This window comes from Cebidichthys violaceus, unplaced genomic scaffold (assembly GCF_023349555.1).
Source record: "Cebidichthys violaceus isolate CVI_PGR_0920_01 unplaced genomic scaffold, fCebVio1.0.p SCAF_3, whole genome shotgun sequence".
NCBI lineage: Eukaryota > Metazoa > Chordata > Actinopteri > Perciformes > Stichaeidae > Cebidichthys > Cebidichthys violaceus.
The window spans coordinates 20,820,147-20,847,995 of record NW_027176483.1 but is presented as its reverse complement, the minus strand read 5'-3'; the positions used below and the strand labels follow the sequence as shown (position 1 = coordinate 20,847,995).

General features: G+C 47.7%; 2 protein-coding genes across 3 annotated transcripts in view; both read left to right on the top strand.

Moving 5' to 3' along the window:
- The first annotated feature begins 6 nt into the window (after positions 1 to 6).
- On the top strand, positions 7 to 19,519 carry LOC137881065 (homeodomain-interacting protein kinase 3-like). Its single transcript, XM_068722785.1, is given in 19 exon segments — positions 7 to 85; positions 2,202 to 2,683; positions 2,685 to 3,185; positions 3,350 to 3,541; positions 3,643 to 3,824; positions 9,749 to 9,872; positions 12,026 to 12,145; positions 12,550 to 12,636; positions 13,210 to 13,394; positions 13,489 to 13,654; positions 14,072 to 14,195; positions 14,350 to 14,441; positions 14,536 to 14,690; positions 15,074 to 15,214; positions 15,299 to 15,646; positions 15,756 to 15,917; positions 16,013 to 16,290; positions 17,702 to 17,868; positions 18,851 to 19,519. Coding segments are annotated over 19 exon segments (4,101 nt in total). The 5' UTR covers positions 7 to 60; the 3' UTR covers positions 19,421 to 19,519.
- A 7,172-nt stretch (positions 19,520 to 26,691) lies between these two features.
- kiaa1549la (KIAA1549-like a) overlaps positions 26,692 to 27,849 on the top strand; it is an 86,449-nt gene continuing 85,291 nt past the window's right edge. For both annotated transcript variants that reach the window (XM_068723018.1, XM_068723017.1), the window contains exon 1: positions 26,692 to 27,175. In XM_068723018.1, the coding sequence (XP_068579119.1) occupies positions 26,938 to 27,175 (238 nt within the window). In that variant the 5' untranslated portion in view covers positions 26,692 to 26,937. The remainder of the gene's footprint in view (positions 27,176 to 27,849) is intronic.

Sequence of the window (27,849 nt, the reverse complement as noted above, 5' to 3'; positions counted from 1 at the left end):
TGCAGGATTTGACTGTGGTGCGGGTCCTCGTCGCTATTCTGTTCCTTGACGCTCTTGGTGATGCGATTTATAGGTCTTACTGAAGGTATGTGACTTTATCAGACTACACCGGGTGTCAAATCAGTTGTCAGTGTCACGGTTGTGTTTGTCTAGTTTCTTCATTTTCACGTCGGAACTACTTCGCCCGTAGCTAGCGTGTTTGCTAACTGTAAGCTAGCCAACTTACAGACAAGTGTTAGCAGCGAAAGCTAATTAGTTTGAGCTAACGACGAAGAGTAGTTATTCGGGGGTCTATTAATAAGAGAGTGCACTTGTTTGTGTTTTAATATTGAATAACTTAACCTCCCACATACTACGTAGCTTATCTTAAAAAGGTAAGGAAATGGAAATAATGTGTTTAGGTGACGTTAAAAAAACTAGTCTAGTTTGTTTATTTAAGCTTCTTTTTGTTCACGTCGTGTAGCAGCCGTTATTTAGCTGCCTGTCACTAACAACATAAGTTTCAACAGGTGTCTAGGCTGGTGTTGCCCTTCCCCCAAACACACACACACACACACACACACACACACACGCCACCCCTTCCCATATGTCAACTGTCTCTTAGATTGATAAGTAACAAATTACGTTTACAGCTGGCCCTCTTTTACAAGTGAAACACATCACCCCACACACACACACACACACACACACACACACACACACACACACACACACACACACACACACTGTGGCTCTCCATTTCAGGCTTGGATCTCGTTGCCCTGTTGGATATCAGGCTACCTAGGTTGGCAGTGAGTGGGCTGCTGTGTCCATGCCAGCGGCCTCTCCCTCAATGACTGATGGTCATGGCACGTTGTCAAGCACTCGCACACACACAGGCTGAAACATTTGTACCGAGCCGGTTAGAAGCGGTCTGTATGCGCAGTTTTGTTGGTTGCAGGACTTTTGGTTACAACCTCCAATTTACAGGTAAACTCGTACGTGTGTCAGTAGTAGTCAGCTTCGTTTTGCACTTTTGAGTAGGCTACTGGTGACATTGTTCTAGCTGGCGTGAAGTCTGTGTGTTTGCTCAAGCGTTCTTCCTTGTCGATCTGTCAGCAGCGTATCAGGGTAAAACTCACCAGTCTTTGCAAGTCATGAGAAATGAAGTGTGCTGCATTGTCGCGTTGACGTCGAGGCGCACCCCTCGGCCTGTCTGAGCCTGCGTCTGACGGCCTCGTTAGTCAGGAGGTTCCACTGGCTCTCGGCAGACCTTTTCTTTGTAGGACAAAACGCTGTGCTTAAGACAACCCGCTTCATAAGTGCGTTTGTGCAACACGTTTGGAGTCTGGAGTCTGCGTGTGAGCCCAGTCGGGCACACTCTGTCTCTTTTGGAAATAATCAGGAAGTGTGGCTGATGGGCTTGGCCTCTGCCCATTATCATGGTGTCATGACTTGCTGCAGGAGAAACTTGAAGAGTATTCTGGTCTCTACAATGCGATCACAGTACCTGTACTTTTTTCCTCTCTTTTGTGTCTCTAACTACCAGAGGGTGAGAAACACTACTGGTGCCAGTTGTCCATTGCAGATAATGATTAGACTGTGTGCATGTGTGTGCGTGAGGGTTGTTTGGAGTGTAAATGCGGATGTCAGATATGGGTCACTTTCAAAAGTAGATGTGGTTGAAATTTGAATGCAAGCATGAATCCCTATTTGCTACATAACCCATGTATGAATGACCTTCCCATTGATCTTCAAGATCCCACAAAGTGAGACCTGCCTGATTGCAATCACTGAGATATAGCGGCTGCACGGGCCGTAAACTAATACAGCAGCCGACAAAACTCACAGGCGCTTCCCTCCGTTGAATTTACTTCAGCATTTGAAGTCACCGCTTTCTTTGCGGCTCTCCTTTGTGTGAAACTGACCCTCCAGTGTGGCGTGTGGGGACAGGCCAGAGATGCACCGGGCTTCCCCCGTCTCCCGTTACAGGAGGCCTGTTCCTCTTTTAAGTACGGGTGATACACTGGCTTAGATGCTGTGGCAGCTTTTTTTTTTTTAACATGATATAAAACTGCAGTCTTGCTCAGAAGGAAGCTGCTACTTTGCTTTTGAACTATTCACTTCTCCGGCCACAAAGGATTTAATTAAGGAGTTTGTGTCCAGCGAATCACTTACTTGCAAGCTGTTAGTCACGTGTTTTATTTCTCTCTGTTCTTTAGGTATGGCCTCACAAGTCTTGGTCTACCCATCACACCTGCGCTCAGCTCAAACAAGTGCCTTAGGAACCAGCAGCAGTGGTACCAGCAGACGCAAAGACGAAGCTCGCCACGGTCATAACACCAGCGGAGCCTTTCAGCACCGACCCACGCCCAAGAGCTATGTGATCGGCGTCAACTACGGTATCGCCTACCCCAACAACGTGATCCCGTCCTCAGCCGGTGCTGATCCAGGAAGTCGCCCCGGGGGACTACAGCGTGGCGAGAGGGAGGCCACGGTATTACAGAGAGAGGAGAGCTGGGAGAGACGAGGAGAAAGTCCGGCCGGGATCCAGAGTGGAGGCCCACAGGAAGACAGCCGGGACAGCGGTGGAACTCCGTCAGGTGGAGGCTTGGACTGCGGGCTACTGAAGAGGGCCTGTAACCGAGCAGAGGAGGAGGGCAGAAACAGAAGAGGATACGTCAGCCTCGTAGAAACGGGGGCCCCCCCAGAGATGTGAACAGAAGGCAGGCGAAGGTGGAGAGAATCCGCGGGAGAACAGCTGCGCAGGAACCATGCAGATAGTGGAGGAGGTATCTGCTCTACCATCACTTCCTCCCCCTGTGGCCATGTTGCAAACCAGCACCGGGAACAATGCAGACACTGTCAGAGTAGTGGGTGGAGGGACACTGTCTACTCAACACGGCAGGGTTGAGACGGTGACCGGCATGGGAATTAGCGCGGAAGGGACCGAAATCAAGCCTAACGGCAGCAACGAGGCCACGGCGGGAGCTACGGTGACCAGAACCGGATCGGGAGACGGTGACTATCAGTTAGTTCAGCACGAGGTTCTGTGCTCCCTGAAGAACAGCTACGAGGTCTTGGAGTTCCTGGGCCGTGGCACCTTTGGTCAGGTGGTGAAGTGCTGGAAGAGGGGTACGGGTGAAGTGGTGGCGGTCAAGATACTGAAGAACCACCCGTCCTATGCACGCCAGGGACAGATTGAGGTGCGTTGAAATGTGTCGTCCTCGGTGTTTGAGAAGCTATGCTTCTAGAGACCGCGTCTAATCAATCAACATGCTAATAATGCTGCTTTCTTTTGTCATTTGCATTTTTGCCGTCATGGTCTGAACTGAACCTGTGCCGTTTCCTCTCTTGTTCTTGACTCCAGGTGGAGATCCTGGCCCGGTTGAGCAGCGAGAATGCCGACGAGCACAACGTGGTGCGCGCCCTGGAGTGCTTTCAGCACCGCAGCCACACCTGCTTGGTGTTTGAGATGCTGGAGCAAAACCTCTACGACTTCCTGAAACAGAACAAGTTCAGTCCGCTGCCGCTCAAAATCATCCGGCCCGTTCTGCAGCAGGTAAAAGTCAAAGTGTGTCGCGGAGGAAGACGATGTTCTGTTGAGTTCGAGAGCGCCAAACTCACCCGCGATACGCCTTTTGTTCACGTGACCGTTTGCAGGTGGCGACGGCCTTAAAGAAGCTCAAGTGTCTGGGTTTGATCCACGCTGACCTGAAGCCAGAGAACATCATGCTGGTGGACCCCTCCAGGCAGCCCTACAGGGTCAAGGTCATCGACTTCGGCTCAGCCAGCCACGTCTCCAAGGCCGTCTGCTCCACCTACCTGCAGTCCAGATACTACAGGTGAGGGCTTCTCACACACATGGAAAGCACTCCAAGGTGCTCTTGTTACTAACAACCCTGTTGGCTGTAATGGTTGTTTACGTGTGTGTGTGTGTGTGTGTGTGTGTGTGTGTGTGTGTGTGTGTGTGTGTGTGTGTGTGTGTGTGTGTGTGTGTGTGTGTGTGTGTGTGTGTGTGTGTTTCCCACAGGGCTTAGTAAAGTCATGCTCCAGCTTTATGTTTGTCTCTCTTCTGATGTAATGAGTGCTCCTCACACTCTCACTCCCCCCGTCTCTGCATCTGTCTGTCACGTTTTTGTCGGCGGCTGTCTTTCCGTTTGTCCTGTTGCCTCACCCCGTCCCGCGCGCTCATCGTTGGACCGGCGTCCGCATTCGTGCATCGCGTTCAGCGCGTCGCGCCCACGATTCTGCCGCTCTTGCGTAACGTGCGAGATGTTTACACGAGGAACGGCGTCGCGAAATGGTCGGCATGTCTGGTAGGCAAGGAAACAGGATTGTGAACTTTCGAGGCACATTGTTGCGCAAAACAACTTTGTTTAGTTACTACGCCGTAAACTCACATTATGCCACACCAAAGAAAGAGAGAGATCGGACAGAGTGGAACGTTTGTTCAACGTCAGAACCTGTTGTCGCGTTTTAAATCGACTGTAAATCGTTGACTCGACCGCTGGTGGAAGTTAGCGGCAGTTGCCGCCGCTAACTGACCTCCACGCTTGTTTCCAAGGCAATGTACTTCCTAGTTATTAACCACTGGGTGAGGCAATTTCATTCACCTCCGCTCCCACCAGCAAGTTTCAGCAGGCAGGCGCGGTCGAGTTGGTTAAGCTGTTGCAAACGAACGTTGTGCAATTCATGACAAATACCTTTTGAGGTACTGTTGTGTTTCTGCAGCTGAAGCGCTGCACACACCCCGTCACTGCGCTCCACCAGTCCTGGTTTTATAGCCCCGTAAAGAGGACGAATGTGGAGAATGTTTTCTCAGTTATTCCGTCTGCAGCGTTTTGCTCGTGATTTCTAAATCAGGACACGATTAATTCACAGCGAATTCTTTTAGACCAAATGTAAAGAAAAGTGCCTCAGAGCACCAAGTGTCAACCCCGGGTGCAACTTCTCCTTTTTTGCAAAAGATAGCCACATTCTAGCCCCCCCCCCCCCCTTCTCGCCGAGACGAGCGGAGCTGTAGTCGTTCTGTAACCTTAAGGCTCTGCAGTTGACCCGGATAAGCGTGAGTACGGGCGTGTGCTCCTGTGCGCCTTTCGCCCACAGAGCAGTTAAAACGGGCTGGCACTGAGGTTTTAGGGAGGTCGCTCGGGACACAGAAGGTCCGGGAAGAATGTGGTATGTGAAAACCCACATTTAGATCCAGAAAAAAAAAAGGACATTCCTGTGTGTGTGTGTGTGTGTGTGTGTGTGTGTGTGCGCGTGTGTGTGTGTGCGTGCGCTTGTGTCTGCGCAACAGCTGCCAAGGCTGGATACTTGATGTACGTTACACAATGTACTCTTAACATTCTACACGATAACTAAACTCAGATGGAATTGGAAGAAAGTTGTTGTGTAACATCTGGCCGTGTTGTTCTGTGGCCACCAACGCTTCCAATCTACTACTTTGATTACGTTTTGCTTTGCAAGGCAGCTGTTTGTTGCCAAACAATAGAGGGTCATTGGGTTGAACGTCTGTTCGAAGAGTACAGATGCAGTGACTGTTTGGTTTAGAATGGGAGACCAGCACTTCATTCCTCTGTCTTCTCTCTATCTTTTGCTTTCCATCGTGTGTGTGTGTGTGTGTGTGTGTGTGTGTGTGTGTGTGTGTGTGTGTGTGTGTGTGTGTGTGTGTGTGTGTGTGTGTGTGTGTGTGTGTGTGTGTGTGTGTGTGTGTGTGTGTGTGTGTGTGTCGCTGTGACGACAGCTGGCCGTCTACACTTTTCATAGTTTACTTTGTGCATCGTGCGTTGGTAGATCCTGGTTCAGAGATGTTTTGCACCACACTGTTTCCTTCCCCTCCCGTTATCTATATGCGATTATGTCATTTGACTCCCAGAGCGCGGCGTGTGTGTCATTCCGTTTGTAGGTGGGGTTATCAGGAGAGTGGTTTTCGCAGGACACGGTGTCTCCTCGTCTCCTCGCGTTGCATAATGGCTGCGCTGTATTGTTACCACGGCGGAGCTGTAAAGAAATGCTGGCCTCGCCGCAGAGCGCTGGGGCTTTCCCTGGATTTTCCAGAGCCGTAGGTAGTAGAGCTGCCAAGCGGTGTGGATTCAAAGCAAAAAGTCTTGTTTTTGAAGACGCAAAGAAAACCCTCCAGGGCCGTAAAAATTAGGTCATTAAAGGCACAGTTACTGTTTGTGTCAGTGACGCCCACACACACACACACACACACACTGCAACTGAACTGTTTTAATGGGCAGAACAACGGCAAGACTACGCTCGATCCCCGGGTTGTTGATATATTTGCCAGCATGAGCACCGTGTAAATGAAGATCACGTGAGCATAAACCAGATTGTGTTTTTAACCATTAGCATATAACAAACATTGATACGCCACTAACGTCGTCATCATAGAAGTGGACTCAAATAAAGCCGCTCATGGTTTCATGTCTTGCCTTTGACCAGGTGGAGTGTGAGCGCTTTGTTCAAGTTAGTCCGGTTTTTTGTGCCGTCAGGATCTCTCCATTTCTACAGACTCGTAATAATGATGCTCATGAAGATTTGTTTTCTTTATCTACCTCTTCATGAATGCACCGTGTTAGTTGGTCGCTGATTTGTACCGGATACACGCTTGAGCTTCGTCTTTATGTATTTATTTATTTATTTTGTCAGAAGGCGCCCTGACGCTCGTCATGCTCTGATGTGTCGTTGCCATGGCATTGGGACACAGCAGGCCCCGGTGAGGTGACCGGGGGGGGGGTGTGACGTAAACAAAACAGGCTCCCACGATGAAAACGGAGCACCGGGTGCATGAATAATTCAGATGAGCAGCTCGGGTGGAAGGAAAGACGGCTATCGTCTGATTTGGGCGGCTTGTGTCGGGCTCCCTCCCTTCAATGTCGGTGAGATTTACCGCAGCGGCCAGTGTTCGACGGAGATCTCCACACGTGTGCTTCTGAAGTTCTCTTTGAGAGGAACGGCGAGGTCGGGTCCTGAGCAGGCCCTGCTGTGCAGCCTCGGGCCTCGTCTCCTCACATGAACGCTTTTTATGGAGAGTTATTCTGAATGTCAGTTTCACTTCACCGTTAACAATAACAAGGCCAGAAAAAGAGTGGCTCTGACACAACTGGGGACTTTTCCTTTCTTTGTTACTGGTTTGGGGAAATAAGAGACTGTTGGTGGTGTATTCATGTTGCGAAATTCCCTCTGTCCTCACCTGCAGGATCAGCTGATTTAATTACAGCATATGGATAAACACGCCACTCGTGCATGGCGTTCTAGTCGCGTCTCTAGGGTGATCGCTGCTGTCGGTTTGTTTCTGTCGTTTGCGCGTTCGGCGTCGCGCAACTCGACCCGCCGCCCCACGCCTCGGCGACGCGTTTCCTGCTTTCGTGATCGGCTTTGTTCACGGGCGCCGGAAGCCTCTCGCCGCGTCGAACGCACTTTTGATGATAGGTAGACGTTCCCGAGGCGCTCGCTTTCACAGTCCTCTCGGTTCTCTGCACGCAGCAGGGGCGTGGCCGTACGGTCCGCAGTGTTTGTTCTTGTCCTGACGGCCGCGCTCCAGTGTGAACGGTTGGTTCTGGAACCGGGTCCGGCTGCCAAACTCCTGTTTGTTTGTTTGTTTGTTTGTTTGTGTGTGTGGGTGTGTTTTTATTTGTATGCAATGGGCTGTTACAGCTCTGGGAAACTCCCCCTTTTAGTAGATATGCAAAGTCGAAATACTTAGTTTTTCATAGCTGCAAAAAGAACGAAAAGCTTTTGACAGAATATTGCGGGGGGGGGGGGGGGTCTCGGTGTGAAACGTCTTGTTCTATCTCTGCTTTCATCGGCACCTCAAGCGTTAAGCAACACCAGTTACACAGTGAAACCAGAACCTCCGTCTGTTTCCTCTTAAGTCACCGTAGTCGATGCTTTTGTAATCAGTTGACTCATTTGGCCTCAGATTGTCTTCAGTGTCCACAGCCGGAGTTTATTGTAGGCGTGTTTGTCAACCTCTGCTATTATTATTTCATCTTTAAAGAAAGCGTGAATCGGTTTTATCATTGCTTCTCTGGTGTCTGAACTGCCCTTCGTCCTTGTGTAAGTCTCCTCTTTGTGTCCAAACAGAGCTTAGTTTTAGTGTGGTGCTGACGTCTCTGTCTCCGTTCGTCTTACTTGAACCACGGCGACGAGAGCTCCGTGAACGTTGGAGACGTCGTTGCGTAACTCGACTCGTTTCTCTTGAAGGAGCAAATGGGGAAACGGCGAAGTGTCATTTCCTCCTCCGGGCCGAAAGCACCGGCTGTGCTCTGCAGACACGATGAGCCTGACGTTGAGCGATGCCCCGTTTAGCACCGTGTAATGCTGTTACATTATGGTCTTGCGTCTGGCTGTTACTTGGCAACAGCCCCCGCCCCGCCCCCCGTGGTCGTCACAGCAGTGGTTACTATTTGCAGCCCTGTTGCTCGGTGGCTGTGTCCGGGCCTAATGGCCCATTGTTTTCATACGCCGCCTCACACCACTGCTGCAAGATTACTCGTCCCTTTTGAGTTGCGTAAGTGGCAAAGGTCACTCAGCTCTTTGTTGAGGCGCGTCACATTATGAGAGTAATGGACAATTTGTCACACCCCGAATAAGCGGTCGTCGGTGAAAAAGTGTAATTTCTCGTTGCGTGCTTTGCTTCGTGCTGATTTGAAGATTAACTGAACTCCGTTTCCTTTTAGATTAAATGTAAAATTGAAGAGGTGGAATGAGAACATGTAAAATGTAAAACCTACCGGAAGATGATGAGATTTAGTGGAAGTTTCATTTGTGGCATCTGTTCAGAGTTTGGTGGTGCTTTTAAAAGTGAATGCATGAGGCCTGTAGAAAGCACCACAACACGGTCTATGCAGGAAACACCGTGTGGATTCATGCTACTTATTTTAGATCCAGTTATAGAGCGGACTGTTCACTCGCCAACAGAAACGGCCCGGTCACTCCAGTGACCCGCTGTCCTCGGGCCGGTGACACAGGGACTCAGGGACTGGGTTTGATCTGACATGGTGACCAATAGGTTTGATGACTGAACGTTGTCGCACTTTTAAGAGTATCAGGCAAATTATGTCGGTACTACCAAGTACAGATTCACGTTAAATCAATTTGGTGTGTGGTGTGTAAAATATTCTGAGTAAGTTACGAAATATTCTGAATATATAAAATATTGTAAATGAATAACAAAATATTCTGAATGAATAACAAAATATTCTAAATATATAAAATATTCTGAATATATAAAATATTCTGAATGAATAACAAAATATTCTGAATGAATAACAAAATATTCTAAATATATAAAATATTCTGAATATATAAAATATTCTGAATGAATAACAAAATATTCTGAATGAATAACAAAATATTCTAAATATATAAAATATTCTGAATAAATAACAAAATATTCTAAATATATAAAATATTCTGAATGAATAACAAAATATTGTAAATATATAAAATATTCTAAATATATAAAATATTCTAAATATATAAAATATTCTGAATGAATAACAAAATATTCTAAATATATAAAATATTCTAAATATATAAAATATTCTGAATGAATAACAAAATATTCTGAATATATAAAATATTCTGAATAAATAACAAAATATTGTGAATGTATAATACAAAAATAAATTAAATTGAAATTGAGTAGTTTGGATTATATTTTAGGTACCGGTATCACTTCAAATATAAATGGTAGCCAGCACTACACCAACTCCCCAAAATAACCTATTGTGCCTCTCCTTCCTCCCTGCAGGGCTCCAGAGATTATTTTGGGCCTTCCATTTTGCGAGGCCATAGACATGTGGTCACTGGGCTGCGTGATAGCCGAGCTCTTCTTGGGCTGGCCCCTCTACCCTGGAGCGCTGGAGTACGACCAGGTAACATTCTTCACACACACACACACACACACACACACACACACACACACACACACACACACACACACACACACACACACACACACACACACACACACACACACAGCAGCAAGTAGAGATCAAGATATGTCTCTCTCTACCCCCGAGGGAGAACGAGTGAGGAGTTTACAGGCTACATATTTAACGCGTATAATTCTCTCTGCTTTGCCACAAGCCAAAACTCCACAGTGAGTTCATTATGTAGTTAAACCTGTATTTGTTGTTGCTCCGTGATCTCTCTCTCGCTCTCTGTGTGAGTGAAGTCCAACAAATCCAGCGTGAAATCCAGCTAACCCTAATCTGAGCCGAGCGAATCCGGGAAATTGTTCTTGGCAATGTGCGTCGATCTTCCCACAGGGTCGGGAGGTCTGAGCAACACGACTGGGACTTCAAACCGTCAGAGGAGAGGGAGCATGGGAAAAGACCCGCGCCGCATTCACAGACCGGGACGGGATTACCCCGTGTTATGAGTACAGCTCTGTGAAGACGAGCATTAAGCTAAGCGTCTACACACACCTGGTGGTGTCTTAGAGTGACGCTCCACGGACCTCTGCAGAGTTCTCCAACGCTAACGTATTGAGCTTCTTTGCCAAACCAAACAAAATAGAAATTGGCTGCGCTTCAATAGAACATGCCAGCACCGAACGCTCTTGCTCATTAATATTCTTTAATAACCTGACGGCTTGTTTGGTCTGTTTTCTGAGGGGGTTTTGGTGTCGGTTGTGCCTCCAGCAGCAGCAGCAGTTTGGACAATCTTCAGTCAAAGATGGTGGCTTATGGAGCTTCGCTGAGCTCCGACAGCTCTGTTGAACCACCGGGCCATGCCAGAACACACACACACACACACACACACACACACACACACACACACACACACACACACACACACACACACACACACACACACACACACACACACACACACACACACACACACACACACACACACACACCGCGTGTGCATATTGAGCCCCCCAAAAGTATGCTGTGCGATGCCAAGGCTCACTGCAGTTCCACTCTACACAGCAAAATGTATTTATAAGCATAAGCCCGATGGTAGACATGCGCACGCACAAGTAATGCACGCACACGCACACTGCGGTGAGTGTTCAGTGCACCATCAGCAGGTTCCGGCCAGTCACCGTTTGTTCTGGGCCGTAGACACGTGCACTGGTGCACGCACGCACGCACACACACACACACACACACACACACACACACACACACACACACACACACACACACACACACACGCTGTGATATCTACCACTGGTCATGGAATTTCTGGAGTATCTTTTTTTTTTTAATTTATTGTTAGAAAATGGACAATTTACTTTAATCAACCGTCAATCAAATGCAAACATTTGAATTAGCTGAAAGGCGAGTTTCTCTTTGCCTGAATGTCGAGAGGGTTAATTCAGAGCGCTGAGGGAACGCCTGGGAAACATCAGCACACATCTGCTCTCCATAGCTCCTGTGAAATGAAGCAGCAGGTGAGCTGATCTCACTGTTAACTAGGCAGGGGGAGTGAAACGTATCAGAAAAAACATTAGTAATAATGTAGAATCTGTAGATAACAAAAAGCACGATCAACAAGCACAAGACAAAAAAAAAAAAAAAAAAATCCTTTTTTTAACTACATTCTTGCACGATTCCTCTGGTTTGACGCAGGCTCCGGTCATAAGATTCACATCAGGGGACGGAGGAATTTTAATCTGTCACTTAAAGTCCCAAATAAGGAAATTGAAGACGATGCTTCGAGTGTTCGTGTGTAGGTCAAGCGTGCGTCATTGGCTACATTCAGTAAGGACTGCGTGGTAATGCAGTGCGTGATTTAAAATATATATATATATATAACTGTGCTAGATGTTGCTCCCAAATGTCAATAATGTGTTTTGTGTGGCGTGTTCCACTTGTTTGCTGCTTCAGCCTCGGGGCCGGTCGAGTGCTCCATCTGTGTCAGTCTGGCAGCGCAGCGAAGGTCAAAGTGCAGAGATGGCGTATTGGATAACGAGCAGCTCAAAGACCAGCTCCTAGACAGAATGCAGAGTGTGAAGGACTCGCGCTGGAGATGCTGTGTTTTCATCCCGCGTGTTTCTGTTCTCTCCGCTCAGATCCGGTACATCTCTCAGACTCAGGGCGTTCCGGCCGAGCAGCTGCTCAACAAGGGGACCAAGACCTCTCGCTTCTTCTCCAAAGAGTCCAACTCTCCCTACGCCTCCTGGAGACTAAAAGTAAGTACGCACACGCTTGTGGACACACAGATTAACTGGTGAAGGTGAGGTTTGAAATGCAAGCGAAAGGAAGAACGGATGCATGAGCGTTGCAAAACGAGACGAATGCAACACGCCCTGAGGAAAGTGTTTAAAAGTAGCTGCTGAGCACATTCTAAATCCTCTTTCATTGAATGCCAACCTGTCGTTTATTCGTCCTTGTGCTTCCCAGCAAAAACCCAACCGCTTAAAGCATAGTTTCCCTTTTCCTTTTATTCCTTATCATGTAAACATGACCATTCCAGTGGCAGCTTTCAACACACGGAGATGCCAAAGAAACGTGTTTGAACAAAAGCGCTTTAAATTCTAGACCCACGTATTGTTTCATCCTAATATATATATATATATTTATTTTTTTCCTCCAGACAACAGAAGAGCACGAGAAAGAGACGGGACTGAAATCCAAAGAGGCCAGAAAGTACATCTTCAGCTGTCTGGATGACATCGCACACGTGAGTCCGGCCAGACCGAGAGCACAGATTCAAACCGTGCTGAGCTAGTCCAGCGTGAGAGGGGCAGGAGATAACTGACGTGGTCTAGGGGTGTAACGACACACGGAAAACAGAAAATATAATTCATTTTGAAAATGACATTAACATTCAAAAGTTTCTCCTTGGCCTTAAATCTGACTTTTAACAGTTAAGGTAGTCAAAGACTGGCATATTAGCAATAACAAATAAATAACACCAATAAGACGGAACAGAAATTCTGGTCCTGAAGTAAATGTTTGAAGTGTCACCACAGATGAACCCGACTTCAGTTTAACTGTCCGCATATAGTTTGACCCGGTCCGTGGTCCTTTGAGCTAGATTAACGCGGCTAAAGGAACCAGCTCGCTGCAGCTGACAGCAACTGGTGCGCTGCCAAAGCGCTCCGGGTAAAAGTCGCGCTCCAGAGCGCATTCCGAAACACGTCGAACCCTCGTCGCGCGTCTGTCAGACGATGACGTCAGTTCAAGTGCCGCTGCGTCTCTGAATTGCCCGCGAGCTTCTCATCTCGCTCGTGCGCCATCTTCCGTCCGCCAGGTGAACGTGGTGCTGAGCCCCGACGGCAGCGACATGCACGCGGAGAAGGCCGACAGGAGGGAGTTTGTGTCCCTGCTGAAGAGCATGCTGCTGATCGACGCCGAGGACAGGACCGTCCCCGCCAGCGTCCTCAATCACCCCTTCCTCACGATGACCCACCTGCTGGACTACCCTCACAGCAACCAGTAAGGCCGACGCTCTCCTTTGGTTTTCCTTGTTTGAACGCCGGCCGTTTTTTTCCCCCCTGACCTCACTCCAAACTCCTCTCATTCTCTCCAGCGTGCAGTCGGCGTTCCGCATCATGGACATGTGCCACAGTCGGCCCGCCAACGCGGTTTATGACGCTCTGAACGAGAACACCATCCACTTCTCCAGGCCCCCTGTAGCCCCCCCTGCCCCCGCTGGCCTCCCTCTGGGCTACAGCAACATGCCGGTCCACACTCAGGTGAGACACCGTGTGTGTGTGTGTGTGTGTGTGTGTGTGTGTGTGTGATTATTTATATCAGTTCTTTTAAATGCCACTTTGCTTAAAAAAATGATGACATTTCTGTCGTATAGCCCTTTTGTCAGGACATGGAACATGAATATATCCAATCTTTGCTAATGTTTCTGTACTGATGACCTACTGCTGCCCTCTTCAGGGGAGACGGTGCTATGACGTATCGACTCTGATCAGTGTTTCCGTCACATGTGAGCCTGTCAAAGGAGTTACCGCTAATCTTCTTTCCATTTGGTCTCTCCTCGGCTTAATTTCCTCTAAATCTTGACTTTTCACATTTCCCCCCCTCTCTCTCTCTCCGCTATACTCTCTCCTCTGTCTCTTTCACTCTACTGTCTTCTTCTCTGCTCTTTTGTAACGCAGGCCATCAACCAGCCGGGTCCCTCAGTGTTGCATCCTGGGATAGCTCTAACGGCTGGGAATGGTCAGTTTGGGTGCACTGACTCCTTCCCGCCTGCCCTTCTTCTTTGTCCTCCCGCCATGCAAGGTATGCAGGCTGCAAACTGATTGCAATGATTACACAACACAGACTGCACATTTATCATTTTTAACAACATCACGAGAAGGATTTTACTCAGATTTAGCCACAGTCTTTTTGAGCTGCATGTCAGATGTTTGACGCTTTTTAAATTTTCTTTCAGGTAACCTTAACCAACCAGCAGGGTATTCTGTTCCTATGGTACCTCAGGCTCCCATACAGCCCTTACCAGTGAGACCTGGTGTCATTGCTCAGGTGAGACGGGGACCCGAGCACGGGTTGTAGTCCAGTGATGTGGGAGTGGACGCGGATCACAGATGATTATATGTTTTGTATACGTTTCACGTAGCAGGCCTGGTCCAGCCGGGGGCAGCAGCTCCTCGTCCCGGCAGCCTGGCAGCAGATGACTGCCGTGGGTCCTCCTCCCTCTCACCCCCCTCCGCCGCCCCCGTCCTCCCTCACCAACGACGCCGCAGCCGGCCCGCAGAGAATCAGCGACTGGGGGTGAGTCACCCAAACCTTTAAGACTTCCACTCGTCAGAGTTCTGTGTGTGTGTGTGTGTGTGTGTGTGTGTGTGTGTGTGTGTGTGTGTGTGTGTGTGTGTGTGTGTGTGTGTGTGTGTGTGTGTGTGTGTGTGTGTGCGCGCGCACCAAATCTGTAAAAACTCACAGCTAGACTCAAATTGTGTTTATGCTTAACCAGGATTCTAACGACTTGTTACATGTCGTATAAATTTGTGGTTGTAATAATTTTTTAGAATTCTTGTTATGATTTGTTTTGCTTTCATCAGAGAATAGCATCTACTTCGTTCCTATCACATAGTCTTGCTTCGTTAAGTTTGTCTTGCGAGATGTATTAACAGGAAATTGTGTTTCCCCTCCCGCAGCCACTACACCTCAGTCATGCAACAGCCCCTCCTGACCAATCAAATGCCAGCCCTCTCTGCCCATCAGCCAATCAACATCGGCATAGCTCATGTTGTGTGGCCCCAGCCAGCCAATAAACGGAACCGACACGGTCTCAACAGGTGAGGTTCTGCTTCCTTACGTGACGTTAAACTGCTCTGCTGTTTTTCTGTTGGTGTGTAATGCATCGCCTCCTCCGTTGAAAGGAATCTGTCCCACCCCAGCAACATCCATATATCCGCCAACATGGCCAACGTGGTCGGACAGGCGGTGGCACGCAGAGAGCGGCCTCGGAGGGAGGTGCCCCCGGCGGGGACCGGGCGGCCGGCGGTTCGAAACCCAGACGACGAGGAAAACCACGCGGAGGAGGAAGTGAGCTGCTTCAAAGAGGCGGCGCCGAACGCCAACGGCCAGCTGGACCCGTCCAGTCGGCAACAGCAACAGCGAGAGGTGGCGGTCCTGATGGGGGACACGCCGAGCCCCGCTCCCAGCGTGATCAGCATCCAACTGACCGACGAAGAGGACGAAGACCCTCGGAGGTGCCGCCTGAGCGGGTGAGTTACGTCACAGGCGGCGGAAAGGGGGATGATCGAAATCAACCGGTTTGAATTGAGTGGTGGTAAAAGGTTGAGCCAACGCTGACGTGACTTTCGGTCTCCGTAGGTGTAAAGAGGAGTGTGTGTGCGAGGCGTGCAGAAACACCAGCGTGTCCATGGAGAGAGTGTGTTCCCTCAGCAGCCCCGACAGCAGCCTCAGCACCAGCTCGTTCGCCTCCAACTCGCTTCAGTCCAGCCCCTCCCTGTCACCGTGCAAGAGACCCAACAGGTAATCGTCGGTTTGACCGAGGAACAATACACGCCCCTGTGGTAACGCGCTCCTAAGCTGCAGTCATCTTCATGTCATTCCTCCTGTGTGCGCAGCATGTCGGAGGACGACGGCCACGAGAGCGGCTGCGACACCGTGGAAGGCTCCCCAGCCGCGTCCAACGCGTCGACCTCCCCGCGCGGCAACAGCCCCTACCGCTACCTCGACAACGGCAACCGCAACGGCCGGCCGCCCTTGGCTGCCGCGGTGGCGCCGCTGCCTTCCCCTGCGGCGCGGGGCCGGAGCCCCCGCGGCGTCAGGACGATGGTGGTCCCGCCGATGAGAGTGCAGAACAACAACGGTCACGGGGCAGAGGAGCGCTTTCAGAGGACAGGTCGGTGGAAATGTGACGATGCGTGATTGTTTGTTAGGTTTGTTTCATTACAAGCTAAAGGAAATTGATGCTCTGGTGAAACATATTATTACTAACACCCAGAACAGTGTTTCACCTTAAATGTGTCCTCATCTTGCCACCTGCGCTTTGGCAGGTCACATGGAAGCAGTAGGGGCTTACCGCCCCCTAGTGGCTCATAGAGGCTTTAACAGGTGATCACGAGAAACCAACAGAGAACTGGCCACGTTGTACCAACACCTCAAAGATGCATCCAGAGCAGGCAATGCTAACATTGCCTGAGAGTCCTCTTATTTTGTATTATTTAATGGCTTTCCTTCCTTCAAACTAGAACTTTTATTCAAGGAGAGTTTCCTAAATGTAAAATGTTTAAAGAGCCGTTGTGTTCGCTCCTCACCTTCATACGCATGCACAGGTTATAAACGGTGTCTTTTTAAAATGTGTGTGCATCATTTGAAAGTTGAACATCTAGTGTCAGCTTCAGTGAACCGGATGGTCGAGCATTTCTTTAGGTTTCCTTTCTGTCGATCCCTTAAGTGACTCTCACCAACCATTCAAACTAAGATCTGAACTGCAGTATCTCAAACAAACCTGACGACTCCTGTGCCTGCAGGTGTGATGCAGACGTTTTATATAGTAGAAGAAGAGAAGGGGGGGGGGGGGTTTACTTCAACCAGTAGAGCAAACATGTTTTCGGAGTCTGTTTTCGGAGGGAAAGGTGGATGCATACGATGTGGTGTTGAGTCAGAGCCGACGCTTTCTCTGCTGGTTCTTGCCGTGCAGCAAAAAGTTGCCCTAAGGCGCTGATCTGAGATCAGCTTCACCTTTTCTTTGTTTTTGGGGTTTAGAGCTGATGCAGATCAGAGTCCGAGGAGCAGCTTTGCTCCTCAGGTGCTGTTTGTCTGAGTGCCAACAGTCCCCGTGTCTTTCTTCTTCCCCCAACTTTATGGATTTTACTGTCTAGTTTTCTGACGCTGTTTAACGGGACGTTTGATGATTCTTTAACGGCAGCAGAGATCACAGTCACCATGTGGCCATTAAAGGCTATTTTGTCGTTCCTCAGACATTTCTTCTGAAGCGGCTTGTTCTGTGTCGTGTTCGTTAGTGTCGCCGTCCCGCTAGAATATGAAATATTATTGCATCAACCCGAATGCGACCACAATCTTGTATAAACTCCGATTTTTAAAGTTTAATATTTAAATCCATAAAAGAGACTTTCTTTTAAGTCTCCATCGTTCTGGTTTTCATACCCTCTATATGAACCACAGCGTCTGATCCTCTTCTCTCTCTGACATGCACGCTGGTTTATTGTTTGAAGTCTGTGCAGTTTTTTTGGTCTTCTTCACCATCGGACCTGCTCGACTCACTTCTGTCTTCTCTTCCTCTGTCCCAGTCTCAGAGTCCTGGTCCCGGTCCAAAGGGCGCTGCAGCCTCGTAGGACAACAGAGCACTCCCTCCTCCTTCCCCCTCCTCCCAGCCAACCCCCTCCTGTCCCGGCAGCAGCAAGTTACCGGCCAGCAGCAGCAGCAGCAGCAGCACCACCCTCTGGGCTTTGGACAGGTCGGTTCAGTTCTTCTCTCTTTACAATGCATGGAGCTGAACACTTCAACACCTCCTGGTGGACATTAATGGTGTGAGCTTTGCAGCAGTACATTTGGGTATTTCTTTATTGCAGGAACTGTACAGGAATAGTTCTTTGGGATGCCTTCTTATCCGCTGTCCTGCCCAGAGTTAAATGAGAAGACTTGATACCACGCTACTAGACATGAAGCTAGATCCAGTAGTCGGTTTAGCTTCAGTTAGCGCTAAAACGGGGAGCAGGGGCGAGTGGCTGGAGGTTACAAAATTCAACTTCCTGCGCCTCTGAAGCTCACTAACGTATGTGTAAAGTGTAACTAGTGTGTAGGGTTGGGTTCCGAAAACCGGTGCCGAAAGTGCTTCCTTTCGGTGCCTGGGCCGACTGAAATACGTTCGCTGCTTCCTTTCGGTGGCGAGGCAAACATGCTCATATTTCTGCAAAAGAATTGCTGAAGTTTATTTATATTTATTTAAGTATACTGTAAACTGTTGTTCACAGTTAATATATTGTTCATAGTTTACAGCTTCAAACTTTTGAAGTGTTTTGTATTTATTTATATTTATAGTATACTTCAAACAGTTCATATATTGTTCAATTTGAAACAAATTGCCTTGGCAATTAAAAAAAAGCCTTTCTTTAATGTCGTCGATTGTCGTTTTGTGTGTTTGTTTTTTTTTAAGTATTGGTTCAGGCACCGTTGAGCACCGGTATCGTTTTAAAAGTATCGTTTTAGCACCGGTTTCGGAAAAAACCCAAACGATCCCCATCCCTACTAGTGTGTAACTACAACATCTGTTTTTACAGATGATTATGTTACTGGTTAGACGTGAGCGTGGTGTCAAACGTCTCATCTCGCTCTCAGCAAGAGAGCGAATAAGTGTTTCCCCAAAAAATGTCAAACGACAAGACTGCGTAGAACCCTGTTTATCAGACTGTTTGAGAGCTCCCTCTGTTCTCTCTCAGGTGCAGCTGTACGGTTCGAACCACAGCGGCAAAGAGTGGAACGGCAACTATGGGCCTCTGCGTCCGCACGCCTACATCCCCCCCACGGTCCACACGCACGCTTTCACCCACCTGCCGCACAGCAGCCCCACGCACAGCTCGGCCGCCCCGCACCCCCACCCCCAGGGCCTGCCCGCGCACGCCCTGCTGCAGTACCCCCCCGGCGGCCCGCTCACCGCCGCTCACCACCCCCACCCCATCCTGCCCTCCCGCCCGCCTCCCCCCACTCTCCTCCAGCACAGCTACGGTCTCTCCCACCCCCAGGGTGGCGCCATAGTGCACCAGGTGACCCTGGGCATCAGCGCCCACCACCACCACCACCACCCGGGCCACCCGGCTCCCCACCCGCACCGGCTCCTCCCCTCCCCGACCGTCCACCCGCACCGCCAGCCCGGCTACGGCCACCACCCCCACCAGTTCAAGCCTCCCTTCCCGCCCCCTCACCCGTACATGGCCTCCCCGGCCGCCTACACCGGCTTCCCCCTGAGCCCCACCAAGCTCAGCCACCACCCGCAGTTCTCCTATATCTGAGCAGCGGGACGGGGCCGCGGCGGTACCTTCTGGTGAGGAAGGCCGACGGGAAGTGGACCGGGGCTGCGACCTGGGCGGGCAGAGCGGCCGGCAGAGCGCAAAACGGATACTTTTGACGATGAAGACGAGGAAGAGGAAAACACGGTCGTAACGAGAGATGTATCAAAGTGGATTGAGAAGAAGCAAAGAAACGTGAGTTAATGTTTTGTGGAGTTTTTGAGGACGAATGAATTCAGAATTGCCAGAGCAACCGAAAGACTTCCGGCAAAAATCATGTACGGAGAATACGGCGACGCTGCAGACGAAGAGGACGTTTTAATTGAGACTGTGTCCCTCGAGAGAGTGTGATCTAATTAGAGGGGGGGAAACTGTTCATTGTTGCCGTCTGGGCGCTCCGCCTCTCCCCCCACCCCTTTATCTTTGTTGCCTTGTAGCATTTGTGCTAGCCGGTCTGATCTGTGTGTTAAGCCATCCCGGTGCGTATTAACCAGGATGGAACGTCTTTGCTTGAGGCGGACCTCGCCGCTGCCGTCGCCCTAGTGCCTTAAAAACCCTGAGTCTCTGACTTCAGGAGCTCACAGGTTGTACATTTAAAAAAATAAATAACAAATGGGCTTCTGCAGCACTTAACCCTCAGACTCTGAACGCGGCGGGCTCATTGGATATATATACAGCGCTTGCGGTCGTGTGTTAATATTCGCAAAGGACTTGAGTTTGCTTCCTGACTCAGAGGATGGATTGACTTTAGCTAGAGGCTGCACATTTAGGGCTTTGACTGAATGAGCTTTTTATGTACATAAAGAGTGATTTGATATTTTGATAATCGATTTCTATTCACTATAGTACTTAAATTCATAACAGTATTGTCACTGTTTACTGTAACTGCAATACAATCTAGATGGCCTCTGGGTTGCCGTGTATTTTTTAATATTTCTTGGCATTTAGGCTAGACCTGCGTCGATGCATTTTAGTTTTTCGGGAGCGGCGTAAACGCGATCGTGTGTGTGTGTGTGTGTGTGTGTGTGTGTGTGTGTGTGTGTGTGTGTGTGTGTGTGTGTGTGTGTGTGTGTGTGTGTGTGTGTGTGTGTGTGTGTTTTCACTTTTAAATGCTTCTCAGTGTTTGAGATAACCTATCGACTTACAGTATCATTGCCGGGCTATTGAGCGTTAGAGGTGTTATCGCTAATTGTTTCAAATGTCTGTGTGGAAACAAACCTTCTTGTCCATGTATTGAAGTCAATTTTGATACATTCCTTCAGGGTGTGTGTGTGTGTGTGTGTGTTTCCCAGTGTGTAGTAAAGCTGCGTCTTTACCCGTCACATCAGCTGGTATTTTTGTTTTCCTCAAATCAGCACCAAAGACTGTTCGTTAATCATTTGTGAAGCGTGGTCGAGACTATTTCTCCGTTCACCTCCAGCCTACTGTTGCAGTTATCGACATTGGAATATATCTTGAGGTCTCTATTTAACAAAAAAAGCAAAAAAAATTGAGAGGTTGAGGTTTTATTTTTCTGAACTATGTTTTGGTTTTTTTTGGCATATTGTATTTGGAATGTATAGATGATAAGCTGCTATGTACTGATTATCTGCCACTTCGTAGCTGTGAATTTAGAGTGATCTCATCCTAGCCTGCGTCTCCTCTCTCCTGTATTGTAGCTCCAGATACAATAGAAGTGTGTTTATTGTGTTACTTATATAGTATATTGAATGCTATTCCTATATGCTAGTGCCTCTGTATATTGGCTGTGTTGTTTTTGAAGTGTAAACTGCTGTAATGGAAGTTATGAGTTATTTTTAATTCTGTTGCGTTTTGCTGCGCGTGTGTGTGTGTGTGTTGTTCTCGCTTTCTCCCGATGACGCGGATTTTGTCTCCCGTCCGTCGGACCGTGTTTGCGACTCTTCGTACTGTACAACTAGTGCCTTTCTTCAAACAAGTGGCCGGCAGATGACGCCCACGCGCCGTAAAGCAGTTCCTCCGGAGGGGATCGGCTCCTATTTTTTTTCAAAACCCAAAGTTTGTTTGTTAGACTTGAGAAGAGGTCTGGAAACAATCTGTTTTTTTTTTTTTTACAGAATCCTAAGAAAGTACAAGTCAGGGAACGTTCTCTTGCTCACCAAGACCTCTGTGCAGTACTGAAACAAACAGAACCGGGCCTGAATACACACAGATGCAAAGCTTTATTGTCACACCGTGAATGTTTCTGCGGCGCTCGAGACATCCGTGTGTTGTTGTTGTTGTTGTGTTGGTTACTTGTCGTCTGTGCTGACCACGCAGCTGTTTTCTGCTCCTGGGATTGGGCCGTTGTCGGTTTCTTGTGAGCAGCTCTTAAACCATAGGTAGACGACGTTGTGTGTTTTGGGTCGGGGGGTTCTTTAGAAAGGCTTTATCCGTCAATCGCACTCGCAAGTTTAGGTCCAAAGTTCTCCTCTGCGGCAGCGTTTAACGAAAGAACATTTGAAACTTCTCGTGTTTAACGACTTTGACCGTTTTTATGAAATGGCAAAAACATTTTGGGATGACGCGAAAAAGGATCTTGTAAAAAAGCTATTTTGTTGTCATGGCGCTACTCTACTTAACGTATTACATTGTAATGGTTTTGCGATGTCGCTTCAGCGATGGGTGTGTCTCGTGTGCTGCTGACGAGACGATGCACCGTTCAGCAGAACCACCTACAATTCTAACGAGTCGTCTGTAATTCAAGGAAAATGTTTCTTCTTGTTTTCATTTTAAAATGTTAAGCGTGTGGTTTGCAGCCTCTCGTTGATTCCCTGATGGCTCTATTCTCTCAGCTCAGCGATGAGATGAGATGTCCCACCTTGGATATGGCAATAAACAAAGAAGTATTTCAGATTTTAATACGAAGGCTTGCTTCTACCGGGCCCTCACTTGACAGAACCACCAACTCACCCAGCGTCGGTCTGGACGTCTGATCCGAGTACTTTGACTCCTAAGAGACGTTCTAGGTAATTTTTTTTTTTTTTTTTTTTTGTACCACAACGATCTAATTATCAGGTTGACAATTATTGTATTTAGACACAAATATGTAGACACGGTTGCTAAGTTGAAAACTGTTACTGTTCTAAGTATGCGTAGATCTGTGTGGCTTTATGATTTTAATCTGTTGATTGTTCTTATTTTTCATTCTTATTAAATGCTACACTAGTTTGACATGTAGCAAACTGCACTGTGCAATATACAACAATATGAGGACTGGGAAATGATTATTGTTTGGATGTGATGATGTGTGTCTTACCAGTTAGCGGTAGTTTTCTCTTTCTCCCCCCCCCCCCCCCCCCCCCCCCCTCTCTAGTTCTCAGTGAGTTTCAATGTGACCAAGCCTTACGTACCTTGTCACAAAAAGCGGGTTCCTTCTTGGTGACTCTTATTGGTGAGTGTCAAATTATGAATTGATGGTGTACTATGTCAAGATTCACTTTGAATTAAAGAAAAAAAAGATCTTTTGCTTCAGTCGGTGTTGTCTTTATTGGAATACATGTCCTGTGCAGGTGTTACTGTTTGATTGTGAACTAGTATGTTCGTCCGTCTTCATGCAGTTCACTGTCTTAACGTCTTATGTCGACCATTTAATGCTTCCTCTGAACAGAAACCTGCTGCGTTTAGCTCTATTAGCTCTGTTAGTTCTGTTAGCTCTGTTAGCTCTCTTAGTTCTGTTAGCTCTGTTAGTTCTGTTAGCTCTCTTAGTTCTGTTAGCTCTGTTAGTTCTGTTAGCTCTCTTAGTTCTATTAGCTATGTTAGCTCTCTTAGTTCTGTTAGCTCTGTTAGTTCTGTTAGCTCTGTTAGATCTCTTAGATCTGTTAGTTCTGTTAGTTCTCTTAGTTCCGTTAGCTCTCTTAGTTGTTAGCTCTCTTAGTTCCGTTAGCTCTCTTAGTTCTGTTAGCTCTCTTAGTTCTGTTAGCTCTGTTAGCTCTCTTAGTTCTGTTAGCTCTCTTAGTTCTGTTAGTTCTGTTAGCTATCTTAGTTCTGTTAGCTCTCTTAGTTCGGTTAGCTCTGTTAGTTCTGTTAGCTCTCTTAGTTCTGTTAGCTCTCTTAGTTCTGTTAGCTCTCTTAGTTCTGTTAGTTCTGTTAGCTCTCTTAGTTCTGTTAGTTCTGTTAGCTCTCTTAGTTCTGTTAGTTCTGTTAGCTCTCTTAGTTCTGTTAGCTCTGTTAGCTCTCTTAGTTCTGTTAGCTCTCTTAGTTATGTTAGCTCTGTTAGTTCTGTTAGCTATCTTAGTTCTGTTAGCTCTCTTAGTTTTGTTAGCTCTGTTAGTTCTGTTAGCTATCTTAGTTCTGTTAGCTCTCTTAGTTCTGTTAGCTCTCTTAGTTCTGTTAGCTCTGTTAGTTATATTAGTTCTGTTAGCTATCTTAGTTCTGTTAGCTCTCTTAGCTCTGTTAGTTCTGTTAGCTATCTTAGTTCTGTTAGCTCTCTTAGTTCTGTTAGTTCTGTTAGCTCTCTTAGTTCTGTTAGCTCTGTTAGTTATATTAGTTCTGTTAGCTATCTTAGTTCTGTTAGCTCTGTTAGTTATATTAGCTCTGTTAGTTATATTAGCTCTGTTAGCCAGACACACGTAGGACTCCCACCGTAGACCGTATATGAGAAGTGGACGTAGTAGTCATTTTCTCATAGACTTTCATATTATCTGACTTCTTTATGTTACCGGAGGAGTCGCCCCCTGCTGGTGAGTAGGGACAATGCAAGTTTTAAAACACTTCAGAATTGGCTTCACTCGGCAGAAGCCGAGGTTGCCGCTTGACCCCCCACCAGCTGCTAACAGCTAACTAGCTCTCATAAGAGTCCAAACTGAAGCAGTACCAGCCAGTCAAGAGTGACGAGGACTCGGCCGTCAATGATGTTATAAAACAGTCAATAAAACATGTTTTCAAAAAATGTGTCTTACTGCAACCAAGAGAGACCCTTAAGTATACAGTCATACATGAGCACAACAAATATGGGGCGATGGGTCCAGTATCACGCGAGATTAGCTGTGAACAGACGGACGGACAGACGCAGAGATGCGCATACAAATACATAACCTCTTGGCAAAGATTATAAAGTTTCACTCCCTGCAGCTGTCTACCTGAAGAGAGCCTCATTCGGTCTTCAGTGTGGCTGTGATAGAGGTGACCTGTCTTAGTGTCCTCGAGGACACGACTACAGCATGAAGTAACTGTTTTCATTTGCACTATTATCACTTTTCTGCACTAATTTCCCGAATCCATTGTCACTGTTGTTGTTCATGTTGATATATATTCTTCGATATATATTTATATTGTACATAGTACTTAAATGTTTATGCTTAGTTTCTCTGTTCTACTTTGTCTTTAATGTCCTTGTTTTTATATTTCTCTTGTTTATTGTATATTCTATGTACGATGGGAAGCAATGTGTAACCGGAGTCACAATCCATGTATGCACACGCATACACGTGGCCAATAAAGCTGATTCTGAAATACTTTAAGTAAAAGTTGATATTTGCCCTTACGCTGTACTTTTAGGTGTTCCTAGTATTTTTGGACAGAGTTCAATTAGAAACAAATGGACACAGTAGCCTCTCTATCTTTAGTCAGCGGCGAAATAATGTATTTCTTTATTTAATGTTTACAGTAAAGTGGACTCCCTGTGGTCACAGGTACGGTTCCCCCTGAGCGGACAGGCAGTGGGGACTCTGCCCTCAGCTCCCACCAGGGGCCGCCTGCCTCCTGCTGGTCTCATATGTCGGTCCTTTACTGATGCAGCTTCATGCTGCGGCTCATTAGAGACGAGAGAAACACACAAGTTGTTTTTATTGTATTATAAAAACAACTTGTGTGTGTGGGGGGGATTAATCGGACCGTTGTGACCCGTCTGTTCCCTGTCATCTTTACCGTAATTACACCAAAACACGCAGCGCGAGCTGTGTCTACCTGCTAGAAGCTTTCGTCAAGTTAGCCGAAACTAGACATTTAACATGTCTTGCCACAGAATAATTAAAGCCCTTCACGAAACACACCTTTGTATTAACTCTGAAAGAAAACATAGAAAGAGTGTGTGTGAAATGGATGTTAAAGACTACTTGGACTTAATGTTTGCTAGGCAGGGACGTGCTGTGGTGAGCTGTGCCTCACCTCAGATTGCGCAATCCCTCACAAACTGGGTTGAGCGCGTGCCTTTTGCTTTCTCATTTTTTGTCACCACTGTAATATTTGTAGACACTTTTATTATGTCCTTTCTTTCCATAGAATAAGTAATGTATTTCACATCTGTGTAGAACATGTTTAGTGTTGCTGATCTGACATTAAACTGCAGTGAAAAAGCACAAAGGGGCAAACAGTACCTCTGCCTCACTGAAGGGGGCGAGCGAGAGCCCACGGGTCGGGTTCATGCTTGTTCTGTCGTTGCTCTTCTTCTACACTTCTCTTCTTATATTTTGCTTTGACCTCAAACATGTAAGATTCTATATCCAAGCTTAAAAATGTCTCAAAAAACAGGGAAACATGAACAAATCAACAGCAATTCAACGTCGGACAGGTAAAGTAACCTTTTAAGTGTTTGTTGTTCTCTTTTTACATCCGGGGTTGTTTCACAGATTATTGAGGAATCTCACGATTTTCGCGGATGTTGCCCGCGAGCGCTCCGCTTCTGAAACGCTCGCGGTGGAATCAAATTTGTACCTTGCCTATGTGTGTGTAAAGAATGCAGATATGAAATATGAAAAACAACCAGTAGTCAATGTGCAAGCTGCCAATTTAATGGTTAAGCTACTCTATTGGGTTGATATATTTGTAAATTTGACTTGTAGTGTCAGCGCCTCGCCAGACACGAACCTCACCGCACGTCACTGTTGCTAGGGCTAGCTTAGCTTTATTAGCCATGTAGCTAATGTTAGCCAGTAAAACGAGATCTACCAACAAACCATACATAAAACATCTGAGTAAAAAACCTTTAACGACACATCAAATATCCTGTTGAGTTTAATACGTGTAGGCCTAGCCTGCCTCTGACGTCATGACAGAATGAAACTAAGTGAAGAGAAGTGAGATGTTTTGACTTTTAGTCCCCAGAAAGTTTAAAGCTCCACAAACGGTGGTTTCTGCATTTTCCTTGATGCAGCTCGATAGCAGTTTCTTTGAGTGACACTCGTATAACATCTCACTTATCTACTTTTTGAAACTAGAAAAGTGAGATGCACTTCCAAATCCACTTCCAGACAAATTCAACGCTTTTATTTTGAAGGCAGCATAATCTGTTTCCCGGTATCGCGTCCGCGTCTTGACGCAGCAGAGACGAGGAGCGCTCTGCGGTCGCAGTAGGGACACATCGGACTCCACGCACAGACACAGAAACAGTGAGACGCGGAAGGAACAGTACAATAAATTGATATAAAAACATTCTCTTTGTTTGCTCGTCGATCCCCGCAGGCCTCCAGCGGGCTCATGGAGAGCGGAGCCCCGCTTGTCCGCACCGGGGGCAGGTTGTTCGGATGCCTCTCGCCGCAGCAGCGCCGTTAGACGTTCTCCGCTCGGGATTAATTGGTTGACCGATGGCTCCAAAACATGCGCTCCTCTCCGGCAGCGGCCCCGGGGTTGGAGGGGTAAATAACACGGGGGACCCCCGCGCTTCCTTTCCGACGGCATGGATCCTCGGTGCGGGCGCTGTGGCCGTCTGTTCGCCGAGGAACGGGAAGAGGACGCGGGCGCCGGACGGGATGCTGGCCCGGCGCTTGGTGACCGTCGGCGCGCTGCTGATGCTGATGCTGCAGAGCTCTTTGGCCGCTGACGGTAAGACACCGATGCTGTGTTTGTGTTCTCCAACCTGTAAGAGTGCTCCTTTATTCCTCACAATCAGACAAACAAAACATGACACGACTCCCGCTCCACTCTCAATCTGGCTCGATGTATGATATTAATAATGCGGTTCTTTATCAGCCAGTTTACGAGAAGATCGGCGGTCGTCCCGCTCTGTTCCACGGAGCTGCCTGAGCAGCTGTGTTGTGTAAGACGTGGCTGTCATTGTGATGCGCTCGGTGGATGCTGGGATTGACGTTAGTCCGGTGTTGTATGTAAATAATCGGTGTTGTAGCAAACATGGGCCCCTAACCGATGTCACGTCCCCGGAGCGCACGGCGGACCGCAGCGCAGCGCCGCGCCGCGCAGCGCCGCGCCACCCAGCGCGCTCCTCGCCGCGGCTGTTTCTTTGCATTGAAGGAGAACTTTTCACTCATTCATGGAGCATTGAGCCCCGAGGTCGTCAACCTCGAACAAGGTCCATATGGGACGTTTCATAGTCGGGCACCGATCAATAATTTACGACCTCCGTGTCTTCACAAGCCACACGATAAAACATCCACATCTCAGGCGCGCTGCTTTGACTGCAGCTCTTAAAGAGGACATGGCGTTTATATAATTTAGTAAACATTTTGTATAATTTACAATATAATACAGACAGCAAACAA